Source organism: Mus caroli, unplaced genomic scaffold (genome assembly GCF_978045245.1).
Source record: "Mus caroli unplaced genomic scaffold, Mus_caroli_1 scaffold_19, whole genome shotgun sequence".
NCBI lineage: Eukaryota > Metazoa > Chordata > Mammalia > Rodentia > Muridae > Mus > Mus caroli.
Window position 1 is genome coordinate 9,402,979 of NW_028227274.1, and position 21,805 is coordinate 9,424,783.

At 42.7% G+C, this 21,805-nt stretch overlaps 1 protein-coding gene across 3 annotated transcripts in view; it reads right to left on the minus strand.

Annotated features, from left to right (window-relative positions):
• Positions 1 to 19,038: 19,038 nt before the first annotated feature.
• The window catches only part of Ankrd29 (ankyrin repeat domain 29), a 55,385-nt gene continuing 52,618 nt past the window's right edge, over positions 19,039 to 21,805 (minus strand). For all 3 annotated transcript variants that reach the window (XM_029471732.2, XM_021150831.2, XM_029471734.2), the window contains one exon: positions 19,039 to 21,346. In XM_029471732.2, the coding sequence (XP_029327592.1) occupies positions 21,239 to 21,346 (108 nt within the window). In that variant the 3' untranslated portion in view covers positions 19,039 to 21,238. The remainder of the gene's footprint in view (positions 21,347 to 21,805) is intronic.

Below are 21,805 nucleotides of genomic sequence, written 5' to 3' on the forward strand. Positions count from 1 at the left end.
CCGGCTAACTCGCCCTTTCTCGGTTGTCTGCGTAGCCCCGCCCCTTGTGGGCGTGCCTTAGATGCAGGTTTTGGAACACCCTCCCCGCCCCCACACCCTAATCCTCACCCCGGGCCAGAGACACGCAGGCAGGCGACCTTCCCGGGAAGTAGTCCAGCTCTTTTGTGATTCGTCGTTCCTGCGCGTCCCTTGGGGCGATGCTGGCATCTTCCACACCTGGGAAACTGCTCTTTGAAACCCATCCTGGGATGGTGGTATTTTGGACTCATTCCAACAATGTCTAACTTTCATGTTTTAACCTATTGTTTCCCTCCTTTTTTTCCCTGCTGGGTTGGAGAGATTAGGCGAGGAGGTTTTAGCACGTAGTATTTTGAGGCAATTTTCCTAATTAAGACCCTGTTCCTCGGATCACTCGGACATTTCAATCCCCGTTTGTTTAGGCCCCAGTAAGTAGTACTCTGATCAACTGCTCCTAAGTCCAGTTTCCTAAGAGGGATCGGTGTTGGGGCATCTTCTAGCCAAGCCCCCAGGTAGTGACAAGCGATGGCCTGACCCTGATGTGCTGAGACAGTGCAGTGTGGTGGCGCTTCTGATTCCGGATCTGTTTACTGCTGCTAACAGAGTAGGTTTGAGAAAGCACAAAACAACACCACCTACCGGCTGAGGCGCGTCCAGCAGTGAACCTATGCTTATGAATAGAAAATACACAAAAATTTAGCAAGAATTTTTAAAAAGCACTTAATTTTTTAAAAATTACTTATAATTCCACCATGAGGAAATCGATGTTGCACTTTCTGTATTTTCTCATCTTGTGAGGTTTTTTCTCTTGGTAAAAATTATTTTAACATGATTGAGTCCCAAACAGAAAGTTTTGCTCTCACAACACCACCAACACTTTTCCTTTCCCAGATGTCCTTTTATCTCCGAACTTGCCTAGATTCTTCTAGTACTCTCTGTTTCCTCGTGGTACTGCATTGCAAAAGTCTAAAAGCTATTGATCATTTCCCTTATGAAGAAAGAAAGAGAGATGTAAACAGAAGATCTTAGAAAAAAGCTTCACCCATTTAAAATAGTCTGCAAGGCTGATTGGCCAATAAAACCTTTCATGTTTTCTGGAGAGCTGGTCCTGAGGGTAGGAGAGCAGGAGAAGTCCCTGCCTCCTCAGTGGCGGTAGCTCTGGAGAGAGTCCCTGCACCTTGCCTGGCAACACAGTGGAACCGGTCCTGATGGCAAAAAAAGGCACGGGTGAGCCAGCCCTGAGGGTGTGAGAGCCGGAGAGCTGGCCCAGCCTCTGGAAGGAAGCCTGCAGCACTTGGGAGAGTGGCCCACCTGCCTTGACTGGGCAGCACAGGCTCTATAGGTGTGGGTGTGGGAGAGCCTGGCCCAAGGGCACGAGTGCTGACCCTGCCTCCTTTATGGCTGCATTGGGCAGCCTAGCTGGAGCAGTACTGGAGAGCTCATCCTGGTGATGGTGATAAAGAAGAGCCAGTGCACTGACTCCCAGGCCCAGACCCAGCGCTCTGAATTGGCTCTCCCAAAATCCATATCATCTTTGATTGGTTGGGACACGTGAAAGGGCGGGTCCTGCAGATTCAAAGCTGTAGGATCCCCATGACACAGGGCAACAACAGGAAAACAGGGAGGAGTCCAGATGAGGATCCAATATTGATGGTGTCACAGAAGCCAGAGATCTCAAACCAGACCAATGACTCATTGCAAAGAGCATTTGCAAGTGAAGATATTTGGACAGAGGGATACACTGTGGGACACACTATGACACACTACAGCTTACAGGACAAGATGTTTTCTATGCTTTATTTTGGTGGTGGTGTTTGTGTGTGTGTGTGTGTATGCTTGTCTTAGTCAGGGTTTCTATTCCTGCACAAACATCATGACCAAGAAGCAGTTGGGGAGGAAAGGGTTTATTCAGCTTACACTTCCACATTGCTGTTCATCACCAAGGAAGTCAGGACTGGAACTCAAGCAGGTCAGGAAGCAGGAGCTGATGCAGAGGCCATGGAGGGATGTTCATTACTGGCTTGCTTCTCCTGGCTTGCTCAGCCTGCTCTCTTATAGAACCAAGACTACCAGCCGAGAGATGGTCCCACCCACCAGGGGCCTTTCCCCCTTGATCACCAATTGAGAAAATGCCTTACAGTTGGATCTCATGGAGGCATTTCCTCAACTGAAGCTCCTTTCTCTGTGATAACTCCAGCTGTGTCAAGTTGACACAACACCAGCCAGTACAGTGCTTAAGATTTATCAATGTTCATTTTCTGTGTATGGGTCTTTTGCCTATGCCTCATATGACTGTCTGGTGTCCATGGAGGCCAGAAAAAGACATTGGATCCCCTAGAACTGGAGTTAAAGTCACCTTTACACCACCACATAGGTTCTGAGAACCAAACCTAGAAGAGTAGCAAGAACCTTAATCACCGAGCCATCTCTCCAGTCATCCCTTCTGGTAAGGGTACCTGCATGTGCAGAAGGAAGTGTCAGATCCCCTGTAGCTGGAGAGCCACACCTATTCCAACTAGGCCATACTTTCTAATAGAGCCACTCCCTGGGCCATGCATATTCAAATCATCAGGGAGTGGCACTATTAGAAGAATAGGTGTTGCTTTGTTGAAGGAAGGGTGTTACTGTGGGGGTGTACTTTGAGACACTCCTTCTAGCTGCCTAGAAGCTAGTCTTTTCCTGCTTGCATTTGGAAGAAGATGTAGAACTCTCAACTCCTCCCACACCAAGCCTGCCTGGGCGCTACCATGGCTCCCACTTTGATGATGAACCTCTGAACCTGTAAGCCAGCACCAACTAAATATTGTCTTTCTAAGAGTTGCCTTGGTCCTGGTGTCTGTTCACAGCAGTAAAACACAAACTAAGACAAAATCCTTTGTTGTTGTTTCACCATCTATCTCTGCATGTCCTGGAATCACTGTGTAGATCAGGCTGGTCTTTAATCAGATTCATCTGCCTCTGCCTCCCAAGTGCTGGGATTAAAGTTGTGTGCCTGTATGCTCTGCCTAACAATAATAAAATCTTATTACAGTCAAATCCCTATGGGTTTTTTTCTTCCCCTAAAATAAATCCCTTCTCCAGCCCAAGGCCCCCAGTTGATTTGGAAACTCCTAAGTATACATGAATTCAAGTGGGCTAAGTAAATAAAGTATGCCTGACTACTGCACAGGTGGAAAGCTTGCCAAGTCCTGCCTTGAAATGTAAAGTTCAGCCTTTAGAAGTAAGGACAGTTGGGCCTTTATAGTAGCAAGATGTAACAAGGTCATCTCATGATACCTGAGGCCATTGCTAATGAACTCAGAACCCCCTACCTTTGCTGATTTTTTTTTTAAACAAAAAACATTTTACTCTTGTCTGCCATAACAAAACAGCAGAGACTAGGTGAGTTCAACATCATGAATCTATTTCTTACAACTGTGGAGGCTGGAGAGTCAAATGCCAGCTAGGCTTGGTCCCCAGGAAGGAGTCTCTCCCTTGGTTGTCAGTGTGTGACATCTTTCTGTCCTCACATAGCTGCTCCTCCCTACTGCCTGTACTTAATCAAATCCCTATGACTGCACAGTAAGGGGATGGTTTAGCCAGCAGAGCGCTTGCCTTACAAGTGTGAGGACCTGGGTGTGAGCCTAGAACACACACAAAAAATGCCAAGTATACTGGTGCCCACTTATAATCTCAGCCCTGGGTGGTGGAGACAGGGTAACCCCTGCGCTTGTTGGTCAGTCAGTCTAGTGAGGAGCCTCCATGACTCTATTTTGAAGGCAGGAGACATTTTGTTGTATTGTTAAAAATAAATTTCCTTTTACTGTAAGAGCTGACTTTATGTTTTTAAGTTTCTGTTTTTTGAAATCTGACCTGCCCTAACTCATGATCCTCACGTGTTTTTGAGACCACCCTGACCCTCCCTAATCAGTGACCATATGATGATGGCTGTTGGTTTTGTTGTTGGTGGTGGTGGTTTTCTTTGAGATTTTTTCCCTGTACTTCCTACCTGTCCCATTGTCTTGTTTTGTAAACCTGCTTTGCAACTACTCTTGATTTTTTTTTTCTCCTTAAAAGGCTTAAGAAACAGTCTCAGGACTGTCTCTCCCTAACCTGATTTAAGAGGCAGTTGCTGGCCAGCTCTCTAGCGACCCCTATAAAATAAAGCTTTAAATTTGGCTCAAAAATTGTGGTAGTGGTCTAATTCTTCCCCTATGGAATTATCAATTTTTTGGAGACCCCAGCGAAATCAGACCAGCCACTCAAATACTAAAGTCAGATCCTCACTCCAGGACCCTGGGGCTGAAGAGTTAGTTACCTCAGGACGTGCACACCTTGAGACATTCCAAGGCTCTGAGGCATGCCTTTGGTTTTGTGGACTATCATAGTGGAGCTGCTGTGTTGAGAAAAGCAGCAAGTATCTTCAGAGGCCTCCCCTGGTAACTCATGGTAATTCTCTGTGTTATCCAGTTCTCTTGGGATCCCAATCTGGGACAAGGAGGGGTCTGAGGAGACTCAATATCCTCCTGTCCAGGGCAAAAAGTTGCATTGCTCACCTCAGGTTCTTGGTCGGGTTTTGTGTCTTCTCTATTTTGTCTTTAGTTTCATTTTTACTGTCTCTATATCTTGTGCTTCCCATGTTCTGTGTTAAGTGGTTTGTATTGACCTTGGAGTGACTAAATGGGTAGACAATATGGGCAATAAGAATAGCAAACCTAACAGCCCTCTAGGCAGTTCTAAAGAATGTTAACAACTTTACCTCCCCATAGTCAAGGAGGATTACAACTATCCTATCAGCTCGGAACATTCTGTGAAGCTAAATGACCCTCACTTGGGGTTCAGTGATCCCCTGAGGATACTTTTGATTCTCAGCTAACCTGGACAATGGTGAATGCCACCCTCTGTAAACCTTGGGCTGAAGCAACTTCCTGCTCACCTGCCTCTGGATGAAGGTTTGTACAGTCTGTAATGGGCAAGGTGGCCAAACCCTGCTTGTTGGCAGCTGGGCCCTCTGAGGGTCTGTAGCAGAGTCCCAGAAACCCCCTCTGAAAACCACTCTGCAGGACTCACTGGAGGAAGAATCCCTTCTCCCTCCATGTGGCCATCTTTACACTTCTTCCTCACCTCAACCTCTACCTTCACCACCCCAGTCCCCACCACCACAGCCCTACTCTGCCCCTCCCCGCACTGCCTCTCCCTCCATTTCAACCCTACCCTACCATCTAGTTCTTCCTTATCTTCTCCTGTATTTCTCCCTCCCCACACTCACCGGGGATGTGGGGGGGTGTGTGTGTGTGGGTGTCCCATATGCCCCTCCTCACTCCTAGCCTCACTCTGGGACTTCTCTGCTCTTTTCTCTCCTGCAGCACTTGCTGACAACCACTACCTGTATGCCCCTTTCTCCACTATGGATCTTTAAACAGGAAGAACCAGAACACTGCTTTCAGTACCAAGCCTGACTTAATTTCTCTAATATATTCTATCTTTTTTAATCACATCCCTACAGGAGACAGCTTTCAGCAGGTACTTCATACTACTGAAGAGGGGGAATGGATTCTCATGAAAGCAGTTGACACACTCCCAAAATAGCTTCAAAGACTGATGACATTGGATTTCTGAGTTTGAGGCCAGCCTGGTCTACAGAGTGAGTTCCAGGACAGCCAGGGCTACACAGAGAAACCCTGTCTCAAAAAACAAAAACAAACAAAAAAGACTGATGACCAAAGGAAGAGGGAATTGACCAAGCTCTGCCAATGTGGAGACCCCAATGGGACGACAACACAGACTTAGGTGGGAGGTCACGTCTCGAGTATCACCACATTCTTCTGGAAGGGATGAAATAGGCAGCCTTAACACCACTAACCTAGCTAAGGGAGCAGATGTGAAACAGGGTCCAGAAGAATCGCCTCCAGCTTTCCTGGAGTGCCTCCTGGACACCGATCACCCCTGTAACCCAGAGGACCCAGCAAATATCAAGGCTATTAACCTTACCTTTGTTACTCAGTTGACATACATAGGAAGACACAAAGATGGATGGGCTAAGAGGGAAGAACAGGTCAGAACTATTAGAAATAGCCCAGAAGGAGTTAGACAACAGAGACAATAAAGAAGATCTTTTGACAAAGAAGATGGAGCAGGCCACCGTGGCTGCACTACAAGCCCCATCCACTTGCAACTCTGCCCATGCACCCCATGATGAAAAGAGAAAACCTTTGCAAAAAAGAGCAATGTGCCTACTACAAAGAAAGGGGTCACTGGAAGAATGAATGCCCACGATGAGAGCATGTAGGACTCCCAAACCCAAGCCGATTCTAGCTATGGAGGGTTAGCAAGGCCAAGGCTCCTTTCAACCAGGCCTCTAGGAGCCTATGGTAACCTTCACCATTGGGGCAAACCTGTAAATTTTCTGGTGGACATGGGGGTATTGTGGGAATTCTTAGGACTCCTTACTAATTAAACAATGGAAGTATGGGGGTAGCAGGGAATATTAAAGAATTTAAGTGAACCACTGACTAGACAGTTAACTTAGGATAAGGAACTATGACTTTTATTGTTAATTGTCCCTACCCTTTAATGGGACTGGACCTCTTGAACAAGCTCTAAGCTCTAGGCTTATATATTATTATATATTATTTTCAGGAGACATTCTTTTTTTTTCTTTTACTTTTTTTTTCTTTTACTGGATATTTTCTCTATTTACATTTCAAATGTTTTCCTCGTTCTAGGTCTCCCCTTTTGAAGACCCCTTTCCCATCCCTCCTAACCCCCCTGTCTCTATGAGGGTGCTCCCCCACCCATCCACTCCTGCCTTCCAGCCCTTGCACTCCCCTACACTGAGGCATCAAACCCTAACAGGCCCAAGGGCCGCTTCCCCCACTTATGTCCAACAAGGCCATCCTCTGCCACATACAAGGCTGGATAGGTCCCTCCATGTATACTCTTTGGTTGGTGGCCCAGTCCCTGGGAGCTCCCAGGGGTCTGGCTGGTTGACACTGTTGACCCCACCACAGGACTGCAAACCCCCTTAGCTCTTTCAGCCCTTTCTCCAACTCCTCCATCTGGGACCCTGCGCTTGGTTCAATGGTTGGCTGAGAGCATCTGCCTCTGTATTTGTCAGGCTTTGGCAGAGCCTCTCAGGAGACAGCCATACCAGGCTCCTGTCAGCATGTACTTCCCAGCATCCTCAATAGCATCTGTGATGGATCTCCAAGTGAGGCAGTCTCTGTATGGCTTTTCTTTCAGTCTCTCCCACAATTTGTTCAGAAGACATTCTTAGGCTGCAATTGGGAGGCCCATCTAAGGCTCTAACTATAACCTGCCCAATAAGAGAGGAAAATTTCTCCTCCAAAATCCAACCCATTCCCTAGAAGGGGAATGGAAGAAGTTGTAGACCCAGGAAATCTCTACAGTTTGGGCAGAGGACAATCCTCTTGGTTTAACTAAACATGCGTCACCTGTCACAGTACAACTGACATCTGGGGCTATGTCCATTGAGTCAAGCAACACCCACCTGCTCAGAGGCCAGAAAGAGGCTAAGGTTCACATCAGGCACCTGCTCACTCCTTGCCAGTTGGTCCGGAATATTCCCCAGGTGCCTGTCCAAAAGCCTGGAGCTCAAGACAATTGACCAGTATGAGGGGAGTGAACAATGGGTAGAAACAATTCACTCAGTGGTTATAAATCCCTACACTTTGTCAACCTGTTAGAACATAAACTTTGTACTATATTGCCCTTATAAGATGCATTCTTCTCTATCCCCCTGTCAAATCCAAATCAGCTTGTCTTCACATTTGAATTGGCCACCCCTAAACTGGGGGTATCAGGACAACTAACCTGGACCAGATTGTTACAAGGGTTCAAAACCTCTCCCATCATCTTTGATGAAGCATTCAACCAGGATTTAGGTCTCTTCTTCAGTAAGTACTGTGAGATAAGCTTGCTTCAGTATGTGGATGATTTACTATTGACCACAAAAAACAAAAAACGAAAAACAAAAAACAAAAAACAAAAACCCAAGGAGAACTAATTGTGAGCCACCAGAGGCCTTTTGGAAACTAGCCCAGTTAGGCTACAGAGTTTCAAAAAGAAAGCCCAGGTTTGCTCCCTCCAAGTTACCTGCTTTGGGATATGAACTGAGAGAAGGGGAAAGACTGATGTTCCAGGCCCACATGCCAGCCATAATACAAATCTCAGCTCCAACCACTAAGAGTCAAGTTTTCTGGGAGCTGTTGGGTATCGTCATCTTTGGATACCTGGATTTCCTGAAATTGCCAAACCCTTGTACTCTACTTTGGCTGAGGTAACACTCTTAGAGGATGGACTGAAGACCATGAACATGCCTTTAAGAACTTAAAAGAGATCCTGTACAGGTCCCAGATTTAACTCTCCCTGATGTCTCCAAGCCTTTTCATTTTTATGTCCAAGAAAGAAAGGGCATCACCAAGGGAATCCTGACTCAGACTGTGTCCCTGGAAAAGGCCAATGGGTTACATATCAAAGAGACCAGATCCTGTAGCCTTGAGATGTCCCTATCCCCCATTTAAGAGCCATTGCAGCTACCAAATTTCTTGTAACAGAAGCTGACAAGCTCACAGTGACACCAACTCTAAGAGTAACAGCTCCACACCTACTCTGTGGAATCCCAAGTGAGCGATGCCACCAACCGATGGGTGCCAAATGACTCTCTGAATCAATACTCAGCCCTTCTGTTAGATAGGAACAGACTGACCTTTGATAAACCCTTTACTGTCAATCTTGCTGACCTACTGCTGGATGACGACCTGAGTAACCCATCCATGACTACACTTTGTTGTATCATCCTTAGCTCAGGGACAGCAGAGAGGATGAATAGAAGTTTAAGGGAGATTTTAGCTAAATGTACTCTTGAGACTGGTAGTAAATGACCCCGTGCATTAAGCCCTTCTCAGGGTCTACTGTACCCCTTACCAAGAAAATTCATCCTTTATGAAATACTATATGGGCAACCATCTCTCATGATCCCTCCACTATATGATGGATGGTTATCACATTGTTCCAATCTCTGAATCCTTAAAAGTATTCAATTAACCTTGAATAAGATTTTCCCTCTTGCCAACCTGTGGGGTATCACCCTCCTGACCACCCATTTCAGCCACAGCTGTATTGGTCAGCGGCTTCAAAACTGACCATCTTGGACCTAGATGGAGAGGACTTACATCATGATTATCTAGATTCATACTGCTGTTAAAGTTGCTGGTGTTCCTGCCTGGATTCATCACGTATATCTCAAGAAGGCACCTGAGGAAGCCACAGAAGTGGAAAGTAACTGAAAAAAAGACCACTAAAAATCAAACTTTCTAAGTTTTGACTGCCTAACATAACCTTAAACATTGTGTTCTTGAAACATTGTGTTCTTAAACATTGTGTTGGAATCCCCACCATGATTGTCCTATGACTAACAGGTTTACTGTCTTATTTTCAACCCATGCAAACAGAACCTAAATGTCTCTTGACAGGGGAAATAAAAGTCATCCCTTTCATAGGAAACACCCTGTTGTTGTTTTGCCATGAAAAAGATTGTTTTGATCCAATAGTGTCATAGTTTGGACAAAAGAAGGGGACCAAACAGTCTTGGGATGAACTAATCTAACTGACCAATCCTGACAATAATACAGGCTTAAACAAAAGAAAATATTCTTTAAAACAGAAATTACAGGGCTGGTGAGATGGCTCAGTGGGTAAGAGCACCCGACTGCTCTTCCGAAGGTCCAGAGTTCAAATCCCAGCAACCACATGGTGGCTCACAACCATCCGTAACGAGATCTGGCACCCTCTTCTGGAGTGTCTGAAGACAGCTACAGTGTACTTACCTATAATAAATAAAATCTTAAAAAAAAAAAAAAACAGAAATTACAGGTGTGTTAAAATAAGAAGAGGAAGTGATTGAGCTCAACATACCTAGAGGAACCAAGTCTATATAACTCATAACATAGGGCATTATAACCTCTAGCCCCATCTAGCACCAAAAACTCAACAAGAAAACTCCTTCTGTGTCAGAGGAGATTCTTCTACTCCCGGGTTCTTAAAAAGAAATATGTATGAAATAGAGGTTTCATACTCAAATTATACAAGAATAATGGGACAAAATAGATCAAGCCCCCACTGATATTTTCAAAGCTGTGGCTAATGTTCTCATTAATAACGTCTTTTTCCTCCACCAGCTATGTTTCAAATGCACTAATGTTCCTTCTTAGTGTAATTCCACTTGTCACCACACCCTCCCCATTAGGAAACCATTGCCTTAGGATAGACTTTTTTCTGTGAACATGATACTTACTCTATACTGCTGTGTATAAGGGGTTATGTGGGTAGTCTTATTGAAGAAGCAGTAGCTAGAGAGATGGCTTGGCAGTTAAGAGCACTTGTTCTTGCAGAGTACTCTGGTTCGACACCTAGCACCAACATGGATAATTCTGGTTCCAGGGGGTCCAAAACCTCTTGTGGTCTCTGGACACACCAGGCATGCATGTGGTGCTCATACCTGCCTGTGGGCAAAACACTCAAACATATATAACAATTTTTTAAAATCTAAAATTAGAAGTCTTATTGCAGAACCTCAAAGAATTTAGAGTGTATATTGACACAGACATGTTCAAGCATATTCACAGTATATGGGCATCATGGTATGCCAGGAGCCATGGCCTTATGGAAAATTTCTAGCTTACATAAACATCCCTGAGAGAACATTCGTGGTCATAAACAGAAAGAGTTCCCCCTCCTTTGAAGCCTCCTCTTTCTTTCTTTTTTTTTTTTCCCAATTTTTATTAGGTATTTTCTTCATTTACATTTCAAATGCTACCCTGAAAGTCCTCTATACCCTCCCCCCCACCCTGCTCCCCTACTCACCCACTCCCACCTCTTGGCCCTGCTGTTCCCCTGTACTGGGGCATATAAAGTTTGCAAGACCAAGGGGCCTCTCTTCCCAATGATGGCCGACTAGGCCATCTTCTACTACACATGCAGCTAGAGACATGAGCTCTGGGGGCACTGGTTAGTTCATATTGTTGTTCCACCTATAGGGTTTCAGACCCCTTCAGCTCATTGGGTACTTTCTGTAGCTCTTCCATTGGGGGCCCTGTGTTCCATCCAATAGCTGACTGTGAGCATCCACTTCTGTGTTTGCCAGGCACTGGCATAGCCTCACAAGAGACAGCTATATCAGGGTGCTTTCAGCAAAATCTTGCAGGCATATGTAATAGTGTCTGAGTTTGGTGGCTGATTATGGGATGGATCCGCGGGTGGGGCAGTCTCTGGATGGTCTATCCTTTCGTCTCTTATGTGTACTTTAAAAATATTTTTAGGTTTTTGTGTCAAGATTTTTTTGAGATTATAATATAGTTACATTTCTTCCTTTCTTTTTTTTGTAAATTTTTAATATTTTTTTTATTACGTATTTTCCTCAATTACATTTCCAATGCTATCTCAAAAGTCCCCCATACCCCCCCCCCCACTTCCCTACCCACCCATTCCCATTCTTTTGGCCCTGGCATTCCCCTGTATTGGGGCATATAAAGTTTGCAAGTCCAATGGGCCTCTCTTTCCAGTGATGGCCGACTAGGCCATCTTTCGATACATATGCAGCTAGAGACAAGAGCTCCGGGGTACTGGTTAGTTCATATTGTTGTTCCCCCATAGGGTTGCAGATCCCTTTAACTCCTTGGGTACTTTCTCTAGCTTCTCCATTGGGAGCCCTGTGATCCATCCAATAGCTGACTGTGAGCATCCACTTCTGTGTTTGCTAGGCCCCGGCATAGTCTCACAAGAGACCGCTATATCTGGGTCCTTTCAGCAAAATCTTGCTAGTGTATGCAATGGTGTCAGCGTTTGGAAGCTGATTATGGGATGGATCCCTGGATATGGCAGTCTCTAGATGGTCCATCCTTTCATCACAGCTTGAAACTTTGTCTCTGTAACTCCTTCCATGGGTGTTTTGTTCCCAATTCTAAGAAGGGGCATATTGTCCACACTTTGGTCTTCATTCTTCTTGAGTTTCATGCGTTTAGCATATTGTATCTTATATCTTGGGTATCCTAAGTTTTGGGCTAATATCCACTTATCAGTGAATACATATTGTGTGAGTTCCTTTGTGATTGTGTTACTTCACTCAAGATGATGCCCTCCAGGTCCATCCATTTGGCTAGGAATTTCATAAATTCATTCTTTTTAATCCTCTTTCTTATATTGCCATCCCAGAATAAAGTTTTTCAGAGCTTGATCAGAAAATTGTCTTGATCTCATCCTTCATGTTTCTTGTCCCTCCCACTCTCTTTCCCCTGCCCTAGGTCCCAGCTGATTATCCCTGCAGGTCGGGGCAATGGTAGCTCAAGCTCATCCAAGTTTGAGGCCATCCTATACTGGGTTTTATAAAGAAAGGAAGTCACTGTTTGGAGGCTCAAAATCAAAGATTGGCAGTCTTGTCTGTTTAAGTTATGGTGAGAGCTTTCCGGTCTTTTCAAAACATGGCAGGTGGTATCAGAGAGAATGCACATAAGTGTATCATGTGAAGAGGTTACAAGAGAGGAAGCTTTCTTTCTGGGAAGAAGGAAGTGTCTCTCCAACAACTTTTTCTTTTGAAAATTAATGTACTCCTTGGAGATCCAACCCATACATGAGACCAACACTAAGCCATTCATGAGGGTGTCATGGACCAGTCACCTCATAGTAGGTTCTATCTCCTAAAGAGTCCTAGCAATTCAATACTGTTCTGTTGAGAAATTAAGCCCCAACATGAGTTGTGGCACAGCAGACCACATCTAATCATAGAACCATGTACCTCTTTGCTTTTGCTGTATTTTACAATATGTTGAGGTACAAGCCGACACAAGGGCATGAGCTGGTGTGTGACACCAACATGAAAATTCTCCCATTATGTCAATTCTCTCAATTTTAAGACACTGATGATGTAACCAACTATCCTGGCAAAGGCCAGCCTCCACACCACAGGTAAAAGGAGGAGGGCAAAGTGTAGAGTTGGTGAATGGTCACTCAGCAGACTTCTTCTGAAGGAAACTGAATTCTCTGGGGCCAGCAAAAAATGGGGGAAACACACACACACACACACACTCACACATGTACATACACACATATATACATTGGGTGGGTAGAGCAAAGCTCCAACCGACTTTAGATACATACACGTACATGCATTTTATGGATGGATGGAACTAATCACCAATGAGTAGGCTCCAACCAACTTCACACATACTCATGTATACACTCATACACATGTACATAAATGTGTATATACATATATACACATATACCTGTTTGATTGATGGAGCAAACTCCAACAAGTTGACTCCAACAACTTTATTTTTTCTCTTAACCATTTTATACCATCTGAGACAAAGTTCTCTACATAAGAAAAAGATTACCTCATAGCCATAAGTTACATATTCTTTAAGACATATTCTTCAAAAACAGATTAAAATCATTACACAAAAGGAAATTACAACAGGATTACTGATTATGTAGTCTTCTTTTGAAACTAAACATTTCCCATCTATCTTTCTCTCCACAAGTTCAAACTAACCCCAAAGTAATAATTCTTTTGTTATTGATTAACAAAATTCAAGCAAGCCAGTCTATAGTAGCAAGTTTTTTCCTATGCTTAGCTCACACGATTTATATTTACCAAGAAATAGATCATTATCTACCTTACGTTTTATTTTTGAAGTCTTGTTTAGCTAAATTGGCTAATCATCCATTCTCCATTCTTATACTCGTAATAGAGTTATTTACTCTTTATTCACAATCCTGTCTTCTCCTAGTGCTCTCTGAAACCTGTGCTACACGCCTAGACTACAAGATCCAGGAACTCAGACGCAACCTAGAATGGGATGCTTTCTTTGATCATTCACTTGTCCCAAGTCTATTTTTCTTGCTAGTACCATTATGTGCTTGTAACTCATAAAAGCTCACTCTGCTCCTTTCTCACCTATTATCCTTTGTTTCCTCTTCTACAAGGAGGGGGCTTATTTTAGTCTTGAGTCTAACTTCATTATATCTTTCTGACAAAACAACTTAAAACATCTCCTTAAACTTTCTATCAACTACTTAACTTCCTAAAACTATTTAAATAAAATCAGAAGTTTCATAAAAGTATTTTTTTTGCAATTTTTCTCTTTTCTTTTTTCTTTCTCTTAATTTTTTATTATTTAAATGCATTTTATACATCAAACATATTAATAATATGGAGTGTTTTGAGGACCAAATAATATATAAAAATTTGTTCAACTTTTAAATTCATATCTTTTATACCCTAAAAATATCATTAATGAATATTTAGTACTATCCATAACTGAGGATTCTATATCTAATGTTGAATACTAAATTGTTTCAAAACATACAAAATAGTCCATTGGAATTAAGCATAGTAAAAGAGCATAAAATATTAAAAATTAATCACTAAGAAATATTATAAAAGCCCATATATGATACCACCTGACATAGTGAGAAAGTATTTAAAACACATTATATATCTGTGTACACTGTCTAACAATCAGTTTACTTAAAAAAGATTATCAGTGTTTCTAGGAGAGAAATTATTTTATCAGTAAGTAATATTTAAAAAATTTCAAAATAGCAAAAACTCTTTGAAGTTAAACATTAAGAAAATGCTAATTTCTTTGACCAAGTAATCACTGAGTACATTATTCAGCTTCCATGTGTATGTGGGCTTCCCATTGTTTTTGTTGGTATTTAAGACCAGCCTTAATCCATGGTGATCTGATAGGGTGCATGGGATTATTTCAATCTTCTTGTATCTGTTGAGGCCTGTTTTGTGACCAATTATATGGTCAGTTTTGGAGAGGGTACCGTGGGGTGCTGAGAAGAAGGCATATTCTTTTGCTTTAGGATGAAATGTTTTATAAATACCTGTTAGATCCATTTGGTTCATAACTTCTGTTAGTTTCACTGTGTCTCTGTTTAGGTTCTGTTTCCATGATCTGTCCATTGCTGAGAGTGGGGTGTTGAAGTCTCCCACTATTATTGTGTGGGGTGCGATGAGTGCTTTGAGCTTCAGTAAAATTTTTTGTATGAATGTGGATGCCCTTGCATTTGGAGCATAGATGTTCAGAATTGAGAGTTCATCTTAGTAGATTTTTTCCTTTGAACAGTATGAAATTACCTTCCTTATCTTTTTTGATAACTTTTGGTTGAAAGTTGAGTTGATTTTATTCAATATTAGAATGGCTACTCCAGCTTGTTTCTTGGGACCATTTGCTTGGAAATTTGTTTTCCAATCTTTTACTCTGAGGTAGTCTGTGTCTCTGTGACTGAGGTGCGTTTCCTGCATGCAGCAAAATGCTGGGTCCTGTTTAGTCTATGTATTTTGAGGGGAATTGAGTCCATTGATGTTAAGAGATATTAAGGACCAGTGATTGTTGCCTCAGGTTATTCTTGTTGTTAGAGGTGGAATTACGTTGTGTGGCTATCTTCTTTTGGGTTTGTTAAAAGAAGATTATTTTCTTGCTTTTTCTAGGGTGTAGTTTCCCTCCTTGTGTAGGAGTTTTCCATCTATTATCCTTTGTAGGGCTGAATTTCTGGAAATATATTATGTAAATTTGGTTTTGTCATGGAATATCTTGGTTTCTCTGTCTGTGGTAATTGAGAGTTTCGTTGGGTATAGTAGCCTGGGCTGGCATTTGTGTTCTCTTAGGTTCTGTATGACATCTGCCCAGGATCTTCGTAGCTTTCATAGTCTTTGGTGAGAAGTCTGGTGAAATTCTGATAAGTTTGCCTTTATATATTACTTGACCTTTTTTCCTTACTGCTTTTAATATTCTTTCTTTCTTTAATGCATTTAGTGTTTTGATTATTATGTGACAGAAGGAATTTCTTTTCTGGTCCAAACTATGTGAAGTTCTGTAGGCTTCTTGAATGTTTATGGGCATCTCTTTCTTTAGGTTAGGGAAGTTTTCTTCTATAATTTTGTTGAAGATATTTACTGGCCCTTTGAGTTGGGAATCTTCACTCTCTTCTATACCTATTATCCTTAGGTTTGGACTTCTCATTGTGTCCTTGGTTTCCTGGGTGTTTTGGGTTACGGGATTTTTGCTTTTTGCATTTTCTTTGACTGTTGTGACAATGTTTTCTATGGTATCTTCTGCACCCGAGATTCTCTCTTCTCTTGTATTCTGTTGGTGATGCTTCCATCTATGACTCCTGATCTCTTCCTTTTTGTTTTTGTTTTTGTTTTTGTTTTTACTTTTCGAGGCAGGGTTTTTCTGGGTAGCCCTGGCTGTCCTGGAACTCACTCTGTAGACCAAGCTGGCCTTGAACTCAGAAATCCACCTGCCTCTGCTTCCCAAGTGCTGGGATTAAAGACATATGCCACCACTGCCTGGCTTCTGATCTCTTTCTATGTTTTCTATCTCCTGTCTTGTCTCCCTTTGTGATTTCTTTATTGTTTCTATTTTCATTTTTAGATCTTGGATGGTTTTATTCATTTCCTTTGCCTGTTTGATTGTGTTTTCCTGTAATTCTTTAAGGGATTTTTGTGTTTCCTTTTAAAGGGCTTCTAGCTGTTTATGTGTGTTCTCCTGTATTTCTTTAAAGGAGTTATTTATGTCCTTCTTAAAGTCCTCTATCACCATCATGAGAAGTGATTTTAGATCCAAATCTTGCTTTTCCAGTGTGATGGTGTATCCAGGACTTGCTATGGTTGGGGAATTGGGTTCTGATGATGCCAAGTAAACTTGGTTTCTGCTGCTTATGTTCTTATGCTTGCCTTCCGCCATCTGGTTATCTCTAGAGCTACCTGCCCAGCTATGTCTGACTGGAGCCTGTCCTTCCTGTGATCCTGGTTGTGTCAGAATCCTCAGATTTCAGCTGTCTCTTTGATCCTGTGATTCCGGGATCCTGTGATCCTGAGATCCTGGGTGTTTCAGAGCTCCTGGGAGTCAAGCTGCCTCTGGAACCCTGAGACCCTGGAGTGACCAAGCTCCTGGGATCCTGGGATCCTGGGATCCTGGAATCCTGTGGCCCTGCATGTGTTAGAGCGCCTGGGAGTGGAGCTTCTTCTGGGTGTTGTGGAACTGGCTGAGGAGTTAGTGCCCAAGGTCTGCTCAGGGCACCTCTGACCCTATGATCCTGGGAGTGTTAGAGCTCCTGGGAGTGGAGCTTCCTCTGGGTGTTGTGGAGTTCACGCTCAAGGTCTGCTCAGGGCACTGGCCCAGACTGGAAGCTCATAAAGTTATTAATTCATCCAAACAATATTATTTTATGAGAGTTCATCTTAATATTGATCTTCAGGAAACTTGTCCAGCAAAGTGGGCTATCACCCAGGAGGTAATCACACCAGGTAGTAAGAGTCTCTTCATACCTAATCACACCATGCCAGATATATGAAGAATACAGCAATGACAGAGAAGGCACAGCAGTAGCAAGAAGCAACCCGGATTCAAAACCCCTGGGGCTGTGCCTTTCCTGGGCACACCCATTGCTGCTGAGCAAAAACAAACACAAACAAACAAACAAACAGTAGGCCATCTCCAGGAAGCTTACTTGCCCACTGCAGCTCTTCCTGTATGACAACTACCACTATCCTAGCAAGATTGGAAGATATTCTAAAGAGAGACTCTGTGTCCCCCACTTTGGTGAACAAACTATTAAAACAATGATCCCAGATGAACTGGAATTTCTCCAGAACCTCGTGCTGGGAGAAGGGAAAGGATACAGCTCTGATGCCCGACAGAGGAGAAGCTTGTGTCCAGGAAGTGACTGTAATTGCCGAAGCATTGATCAGGACAGACTAGAGCCTGGACGGTGGTGGGTCAGTGATGGGCAGGAGCTGGCCTTAGCCGGGACTGCCTGATTAGTTACTCATGTCTCTTGGCCTTTATTTAACCTAAACCTTATGTCAGAACTTCCTAAATGTACCTGGGGAGTAGAGGGGCATCACAGGGCCTCTTCCCAATGTTGCCACATCAAATAAATGTCCTTTCTTACTTTTTCCACTATCTCTTGCTTCTTTAGTTGGCTTATTGAAGATGGATGGCTGAGTTTGGCTTGTTCAGGCTGCCAGAGCCTAGGCTCTGTCCTCACAACTCTAAACAGTTTCAACAACACCTATTGCATATGGTCAGTGGGAGCAAATGAAATTATCTATACCAAGTTCTTACCACCCATGTATACTGTAACAGATATTAGCTTTTTATTAATCTGTGACCCATCCCCCATCACCCACCCCCACCCCCACTTGGGGCATTCAGCCAGTTCCAGCACCATGGCCACCTTGTTATGCAGTTAGGAAAATCAGCATCTTATGTCATATGCAGGCCTATCTCAAATTTGCAGAATCTCCATCTCTCCAAGCAGCCTTGTATTCGGGTTATTCTTTTCTTCCTCCTTGCCATTCCTCCCATAGCAGCTTAAGAATGACATGTAGCTTCTTGTTGCTGAAGATGGGACAGAGGAAAGCCAGAGCCGCCACAGGGGTCCTCTCTGGATTCCTAATATCCCTGCTATAAAAGTTTACTGTTTCCCCAAGTTCTGCAAACTGGTCAGCTATTTCACAAGACAAAGTCTGCAAAGGGCTAATGTGCAAGGAGCAGCCCCAACAGTAACAATAGAAGCCAGGAACTTCTACTTTCAATGTCTTTAGTGACTTCCCCAGGAAAGGGAAACTTTGAGAATTGCTCACTTGTAGCAGTAGAAACAACAGTTGATTAATCCTTTTGTGAAATGGAGCTTACAGTTTGGGATCCTAAACTCCAATCTATTTACCAATGGAGTTGAATAACTTACTCTGAAATTTTCTTCTATTCTAAATCACAGAGGGGCCAGGGAAATGACTCAGTGGTAAAGACACCTTCTGCCAAGCCTGAGGACCTGAATGCCATTTCCAGAACCCAGAGTGGAAGAAAAAAACACACCCCCACACACCTTCTGTATTGTTTTCTGACTTTCAAGAGTACTGCAGTGTCCACAAACAATAAATGTAAAAAGAGGCTTTAAAAATCACACGAATAAAAAAGCAACAAAGGCAAATTTCCCAATTTATTAACTTTATTTTAAGTATAACATGGAATGTGTTGTCAAACAGATGGATGTAGTGGCAAACTTTTGTAGTTCAGCTAAATGGATTATTTGCAGAAGAACTGCTTTTGTTAAGTCTTTGGATTAAGACTGACTGGATTGTCCATGAGTCTAATATAAAGAGTCCTTTAGATGTGTGCAAATGGAAATACAGTTTCTGAAATAACAGACATCTTGTTCAGTTTTTGGTAGGTTCTTACCCAACTTCCCTGCCACAGATAACATCATAATTGCATCTAGATGAAATGCTAATCCAGATATTTGTTTCATACAGCACAAAGGTCTTTATTAAGTATTGCTAAAGATACTGAATTAATTTCATGGCCCTAAAATGGTTCATCTGACGTGACAGGCCAATGTCAAGAGGTTTTAGTGAAAAACATGAAGTTTCTGATCCTGTCTTTGGGTTTTGGTGGTGGTGGTGGTGGTATTTGCAATACTGTTTTCTTTTGGACCTATGATGAACAACTGGTTCTGGTATAGGGTTAAATAAAGGGGAAATCGCAAAGCATTTAAGTCCACATTAATTTCTTCTTCAAGGCAAATACAGCATTTCAAAATTCCCATGGAGATAATGTGTATTTGCATAACTTTGCCAAGTAAAAGGCTGCCAATGGGGAAGTTGGCACTGATCCTGAGCTACCAAAATATTTGTGTCAGGTGTTGTGGCAACGAACAACTTTCTAATCTTTTATCTTGAAACTAGAGTGCGGATTTCTGCAGAGCTTATCAGTCAGACTTTATCCTTCTTTGAGGGTGTGTGCTGTAAATCTTGTCATTATGATTGCATTTATCATAAACAATTTTAAGAGATCATGTTCTCATTTCAAGAGTTCCAGTCTGGCATTTATAGACTTAAAGGTAGTGCTTCTCATAACACTGCATTTGGTTAAGCAAAACCTTCTTTAGGATTATTTTCCCTTCCATCTTAACAGGACTTTACACAGAGACTCCTGGTTGGGACCTGGAGCATAGTATGAGCTAGAGTAGTGGATATGTGTTTAAACATGAAAGTACTAGTAGTGTTTCGTACCATGTATTATAGAAGGAAGATTGATTTCTGTATATGCAGTTAGGCACCAACAGAGGCAAGTAGACACCATTGGAAGTGCATTGGGCATCAACTTTAGATCCTCCTCAAACAGTTTGGTGAACTTGTGGTTCTTTGCTGGAATCAATTCACCCATGAGTATGTATCAATGAGCACCTGGTAAATACTAACAACTGCCTTTACTATGGATAGTCCCCAGTAGTAACAGCAACAGTACTCACGTATATCATGTTTCAGCCAGTGAGCTCACCGTCAGAGACAGTGCTGCGGGAAGTGCCAGATTCCCCAGCATATTGTGTCTTCACTTGTGCCTTGGAAATTGGACTCCAGACCATACAACCAGAGTCAAAGCTCAAAGAGACCTGTGTTTTGCAGATGTTGGGGTTTTCAATTCCCTATTGCTATCCTCATACATTGACAATGTGGACAAGGAGACAGTGACTTTACAAGTCAGGAAAAAGATGAGGTTTTACCAACAAACAGTTTTTCTTTTCTATGTGTTAATGGCACATCTTTGAGTAGCACATAGTGGAATGTCAAAAGCGGATCTTAAGTAACCACTGTTTATGTATACACTGGTTCCCAAGAACCATGACTCTGATCTTTGGGTGATAAAAATACTTTACAGTGAATGGACAAATGGAACTATTATGGAGGCATTGTGTTTTAGCACAGCTACATTAAACACATTGTATTTTAGCATGGCTACATTAAACACATTGTATTTTAGCATGGCTACATCAAACACATTGTATTTTAGCATAGCTACATTAAACACAAAAGTAAACATGTATTGCTTCATTGAAGGGTGGCCTGTGACTCTTAAAGAATGAAGCTTTTGTTTCCTTTTTTAGCACTGAAATCATGTCCAACATGGAGCTGAACTTAGTTATCATAGTTGTAGATAAGTTTCTGTGGAATCTGTGACTATCCATGTCCCCGAGAGCCAAGTTATAGGGCAGTGAGAGAAGCCCATTGTAAATAAAGGGAAGTGGACCCTGAGCCCGTCCTGGGTCAGTGCACAGTGTGCAAACCCACAGGGCAGACATTCTTTCTTCATTTCCAACATTGTTAAGAACCATTTCTTTCTGGATACTGTGGTCTAAATTCCTATCTATCTAAGATGGATCCAAGTTCATTCTTCCCAGGTCCTTCTTTCTGTCTCAGGAGGTTCAGTATGCGTTCATTTTTGGTTAGTTCTGCTGGAAGCTCATTGGCCTGAAAGGAGATGATATGGCCATTAGTGCAGTCCCCCACTGGTATAATTTTAGAGACTCAAAGGCGGCAGGGGACCCCAGGCTTTGTCCTGCAGTGACAAGAAGCCTCCACTGGATTCACTGATCTCTAGTAGGCAACAGGGGCCTCCTTCTAATGAGAAGTAGCACCCGCTGTTCTCTCAGCTCGACCCTAGCTTTATATCTAGCCAGATCTTTACTGTACTGGAGGCTCCTGGGAGGCAGGACCTGTGTCTTATAAATCACTGTATCTCCATTTTCAGCACAATGTCCAGCACATTACATCAAATAGCTGTGTAGTGAATACAGGCATTGGACTTAAAAATATTTAGTTTATTCTATTAGGTGGTTTGTACAATAGGGAGGACTCAAGATGGGATTTTTGTCTCCCACATTCCAATTTATTTATTATTTTTGTAACACATTTTCTAATTTACGTGTA